The sequence below is a fragment of the Eimeria maxima genome, genomic scaffold (assembly GCF_000499605.1).
Source record: "Eimeria maxima Weybridge genomic scaffold, Emw_scaff322, whole genome shotgun sequence".
Classification (NCBI taxonomy): Eukaryota; Apicomplexa; class Conoidasida; order Eucoccidiorida; family Eimeriidae; genus Eimeria; species Eimeria maxima.
In genome coordinates this window covers 29,161-34,620 of record NW_013566072.1, presented here as the reverse complement: position 1 = coordinate 34,620, position 5,460 = coordinate 29,161, and the positions used below count along the sequence as shown (strand labels likewise).

The following is a 5,460-nucleotide window of genomic DNA, read 5'->3' as shown; positions in this document are numbered from 1 at the left end:
TATATATATATATATATATATATATATATATATATTATATTGTGTTCCTTGTGTATGCGCCTAATTTGTGAGTTAGATCATGTTCGGGGAATTATGGTAGATTGTGGCTGACTACTGGTGGTAGCGTACAATACTTTGGTAATAGGGGAGCGGTGAAGCTCTACGAAACTGCTGATTAATGCACAGCGGGGTTGGCTATGACTTGTTTACATCTCATGTTGATTTGTCCATCTTTTGTATCTCATAATATGCTGAGGGCATTGACCTAGAGTAGGAGACTTAGGCCGGTTGACCTTGGCCTTTTCGAATTGTTGTTGCCTCTCTGTTACTTATATGTGCGTGTGTATATATATTCTTTGTGCTTCTACCCTTTTCATCATTGTACTCTTTAAATAAGTTGGCCGGGGCTTCGTACACGACACTGTTGTTTGTAATGTTACTGCAGCCCCTTCAACATTAAAAACAGAAGGGTGTCAGTGCTTATATAATTTCCCAAAACCATGCATGAAATTAAAGCCCCCGTTTTTTTAGCATAATCCAAAACAAATAGTCGCACGGGTGGAGCGAAAAAAATGTAGAGCACAACTCGCAAGACACGCAGAGGGGCCGCATCCATTGCAAAACCCCTCTCACCGTCCACACCTCCCTGAGGACTTGATCGTATACAGAAAGAAAAATAATTATTTTAAGGAAGGAGGAAAGCATTGGAGGCTTCAGCTACTCAAAGGAGAAGCCGGAGGCTACAGAGCACGCGGCAGAGAAAGTGACCTCTAGAGCAGCTCACCTGGCGGATGGGGCCCTGCAGTCAATCAAGATACAAAAGCTCACGCCTCGCTGCCGATTTCGAAGAACAGAACGTTCATTTGTAAGGGAAAATCTTTTGCATATGCAAAGTCTATCTGCAGACGCAATGCGCTGTGGGTTGATCGGAGCCGGTGGCGGGTCTCGAGAGTTGCAGCTGCTCTAGGCCTGCAAGCAACCTCATGTAGATCTCAATGAGCGTTTCGTTGTAAATCATAAGAGTTTTATCTGTTTGGCGCGAGCAGCCTTTTGAGCCTAGTGATCCACTTGCGCGTTCCAAGCGTATGACGACTATAATACCGCGTAACATGAAATCAGTCGAATGCAGGAGAGATGGACTCAACAACATGCAACTTGCCCGCCATGGGCAGAGAGCAGGGCAGAAGCCACATGGAGGAGGCCGATAGGTACTTCTTGCGGCGCCGACAACAGTTTGAGGCCACAATGTCTGCACGGCCATACAAAATCACCACTGGCTTGCGGCCTTTGAGTGCCCCAGCTAGAGACCCCGCTACAGGGGAAGCCTCTAGCCTGCAGGCAAAAATACAGAAAATGCAATGCGTAGGGCCGGAAACATTCCCTAGCCCTTTTCTGAAGGAGGTGGCAAAGGGGTCTCCGGTAGCAGAGGAATTCGCCAAGATGTTCACACAGGCATGCAATCCCTTAACACTCCGCATTCCCTGCCTACTCAAACACGTGCTGAAGTAGAGGCGAGTCGCCCTTGGGCGTCCACATTGATAAGCCACAAGTTGCGTTCGGGTGAAGCAGAAAGCGTCTCGTTCGGGCTACTGAATCTATACACATAGTGTTGACTATATTAAGTGCATGGACATCTCGTGCTTCCAGGCAGAGGACGAAATCGCCAGTCTGACGGTGCGTGAAGTCGACGAGCTCCGAGCAGTCATTGCTGCTCAGGCCAGGCGGATAGAGTCCTTGCAGGCTCAGCTGCAAAGTCAACACCAGCAGCTGCACCAACAGGGAACGGAGCTGCACCAGCAAAAGGCCAACGCCGTTCAAGCTACTTCGGTGATAGCCGAGCAGCAAAAGCAGCTTCAGGAACTACGAGCCGAAGCCTCAGCGGCAGCGGATACAAACGACAAGCAGAAAATGCTCCTGATTCAAAGGGAAGCTCGCGCAGAACAACTGAAAGAACAGCTCAAAGAGTGAGCAGGTCCTTTCAAGGTGCTGCACCAGGTTACACGTACCTACCTTCTTCAGACAAAATCTTTATATAAAACTTAACAAGTTGACTGAGCACTATCATAGAAAAGAGTATTCGCTAGGCTGGCTGATGTAAATTGCGGCTGCTCCTAACAGGCTAACTGCAGGTTTAACCAAAACAGACGCAGCAGTTTGTCGCAACCATTTTTTGCTTGACTGCAGATCACTTGCAAGGAGCAAGGAAGTTGTGGCGTTGAGGCAGAAAGACATTGAGGAGTTGCAGCAACTGCGGAGGCAGCAAAACAGCCTGGCGCGGCACATTCGAGCAGAAAAAACGATGGAGAATGAAAAGAAAGAGGCTGTCATGATTGCGCGCCATGCAGCAGAATTGCGGAAGGTCACGGCCCAAAGGGATGCACTAGCAGCAGCAATTAAGAAACAGTTTAAATTAATCGAGGTTCTAAAGCAACAGAAGGCCCACCTGGAAGCGGCCCGTTGGTTGCAATTCACAGAGGAGGAATTTCTCAAGGTTGTAGACACAGAAGGCACCTTCGTGCAAGCAAAGGCGGAACAACATCAGCAGCAACAACAGCAACAGCAAGAGGTGCAGTAGGTGCAGGGGCAACTTGGTTTGCGAATTTCGGTCGATGCCAAAAATTCCACTGGTTTTTTTCTTTGTGGGGTGTGGAATGGTGCTGCCTGCCCTATCATTTCGGCTCCTTCCAGCTTGAATATCTTGTGGATATTATGCTCATATCAAGATGTATTCAGGCTGAAAGTTAGCAGGGCAGAATACGTGTAACCAAGTGACCAACTGACCACCCGTGACCACGGTATCTAGGGGCATCGAACGTATCGTTGGATCATCCTAAAGCAAATCGTGGGAGCTCCACAATATGTGGGTAGCCAGTTTATTTGCTGTCTCCGTGACCATTGAACATGCTTGATTCTTGCCTTAAAAGGAGCCTGACTGGCCACTGCTTACCTGCAGGCTCGATGACCAGGGTCACCCAAGGCCATCGATTGTATCCTCAGTCAGGTGAGCCTTAAGTGCCCCTTCCTTCGAAGTGGTATATCCAAAAATCAATTTTTTTCTTTCTTGACTTCACTGTTACCGGTTTCAACTTGGGGAAACGGCAACCACTTCTACTGACTCTGGCTAACGCCGCAATCGGTGCAGAGTTGCGCCTTAGGGCCGCTTGCGTTCTAAATAAGTAGTGTGGAAACTTCAATTTACCGAATGATTAGCATGCGTAAACGCTGGTTTATCGGTAATAATAAAAATTAACTTGCCTTCTGTGTTGGGGTATTGCTGCCTCGGCGATGAGCAGCCGAGGCGCCCGCTGGTCCGTCTAGCGCTATCAGCCTTCGCTGGGTGCGGCTTTTGGCTGTCAGCTATCCTTTTCTGTGTGCGGTGGATCTTTCACTCCTTCTTTGTTCAATAGTAATAACTGTGCCGATTAACTATAGCTTTTCCTGTTTGCGCGCTTCACTTTCATAACTCCGCTGCGTTTTGAGAAGTGCCAACAAGGTCACTCCCACGAGCACCACAGTCAGCAGTGGGCCACCAAGGGAAATTTCGATTTTTAGCTACTAGTAAGCTCTTCTTTCCAAACGGGTGGAGTAATCTTATTTGTTCATGTTGAGAGTTGCAAGAACTGTCAGGCCTTCCCTCGCCAGCTGACCCTTTTTCCGCTGGACGAATGTATCTAAATCTAAAGTGTGGGTGTGTGGGCGTGTGTGTGTAGGTATGTATGTATGTATGTATGTATGTATGCATATGCATGTATGTATGCATATGTATGTATGTATGCATATGTATGTATGTATGCATATGTATGTATGTATGCATATGTATGTATATGTATGTATATGTATGTATATGTATGTATATGTATGCATATGTATGTATATGTATGCATATGTATGTATATGTATGCATATGTATGTATATGTATGTAATGTATATGTATGTATATGTATGCATATGTCTGTATATGTATGCATATCTCTGTATATGTATGTCCGTATACGCATGTATGTGCATATATGTGCACGTATGCATGTATATGAATGTATGTATATGTGTGTCGGTGCGATAGTGGGTGGGTGTGGATAGGTGGGTGTATTGGCGTGCATGCAGGGATATATAATGTACCTGTATGCATTGTATTATTGCTGTCTCCTCTTTTGCTCAGGCCAATCGGGTCTTCTGCTCCGAAGATGAGTCGGTGCAGCGCATTGAATGAGAGGGGGTATATCGGAATGTTGAAGCCCTTCGGTGCAGTGGCCACAACCATGGCGATTGCAGCCCTCCTTTGCTTCTTTGGACTCACAAACCTGTCGCAAGAGGCCTTAGGGGCATACAGACCTGGCCCATATCCCTTAGGCGGCGGCCGCGGCTTTGGCCCAGGACGTGGCCCCATCCCTTACGGCCCAGGGAGGGGTTTTGGCCCCGGGATGCATGCCCACGGCTTTGGTGGTCATGGTATGGGAGGGTTTGGTGGTGGGGGGAGAGGACCAGGCGGTTTCATTCCAGGCGGGGGACCCGGACCTGTAATCATGGCTGGCGCTGGGGGTAGGCCTGGGGGCAGGCCTGGGGGCCCAGGCCCTGTAATCATGGCTGGCGCTGGGGGTAGGCCTCGCCCACCCATGGCGCCTGTTGGCGGAGGCCCCGGACACCGGCCTGTGGACTTTAATTCTGCCTCGCACTGGTCTAATTTTGGGCCCGCGCACCAATACCCATCTGTGCCCATGGGAAGTCTACACGGTAGCTTTCCTGGCGCAGCCCCTGGCGCTGAAATGCCTAGTGGCGAAGTATCATCTGGGGAAGCATCAACGGGAGAAGCTGGAGAATCAGAAGACTCGTCGAATAATTTGTTCAGCTACATGACACAAGACGAACAAGGACTTTCGAATCAGGCTCCTTCAAGCAACACTTGGTTCGAAAACACCGGGGAAGGTTCAACCACATCTGAGGAGTCAGCAGTTGCTGAAGGCATGGGGATAGAAGATGAACACAGCGGCGAGATTGAAGATGATCTAAAGCATGCAGAGAATAATGCTGGTTCCTTGGAAGAAACGAACGACAGCAGCGGATTCTTGGCGCAGAGACAGGACTCTAAAAGGGAACACGCCGAAAAGGTGGCAAACAGACAGGAGGCATTGGATGCTAAAAATGAACAAGCCCGCAGAGAAGAACTGGCGAAAAAACACATAAAGAATAAAGTAGCAAAGGAGCAGGAAGAAAAGGAAGAAGATGAAAAGAAAGAGCATCAAAAGCATACACAGAAAGAGGGTGCAAAGAAAGAGGATTCCGAGAAAGAGGATGCGAATAAGGAGCATGCACAGAAAGAGCATGAGGGAGAAAAGAAAGGAGAGGAGAATGAGAAAGCAAAAGGAAATGGCTCACACAAAGTGCGGTCACACAAGAAAGAGTCGCATGAGGAGGAATCGCATAAGGAAGAGTCCCATGAGGAAGAACACAACGTGGTCTAA

At 48.3% G+C, this 5,460-nt stretch overlaps 1 protein-coding gene across 1 annotated transcript; it reads left to right on the top strand.

The window, feature by feature from the left end:
* Nucleotides 1-1,626: 1,626 nt before the first annotated feature.
* EMWEY_00028320 (hypothetical protein, conserved) lies at nucleotides 1,627-5,460 on the top strand (the record flags this gene model as incomplete). Its single annotated transcript, XM_013481373.1, has 5 exons — nucleotides 1,627-1,964; nucleotides 2,185-2,571; nucleotides 2,954-3,001; nucleotides 3,481-3,558; nucleotides 4,191-5,460. 5 exons carry the CDS (start codon nucleotides 1,627-1,629, stop codon nucleotides 5,458-5,460), a joined length of 2,121 nt encoding a protein of 706 aa, XP_013336827.1.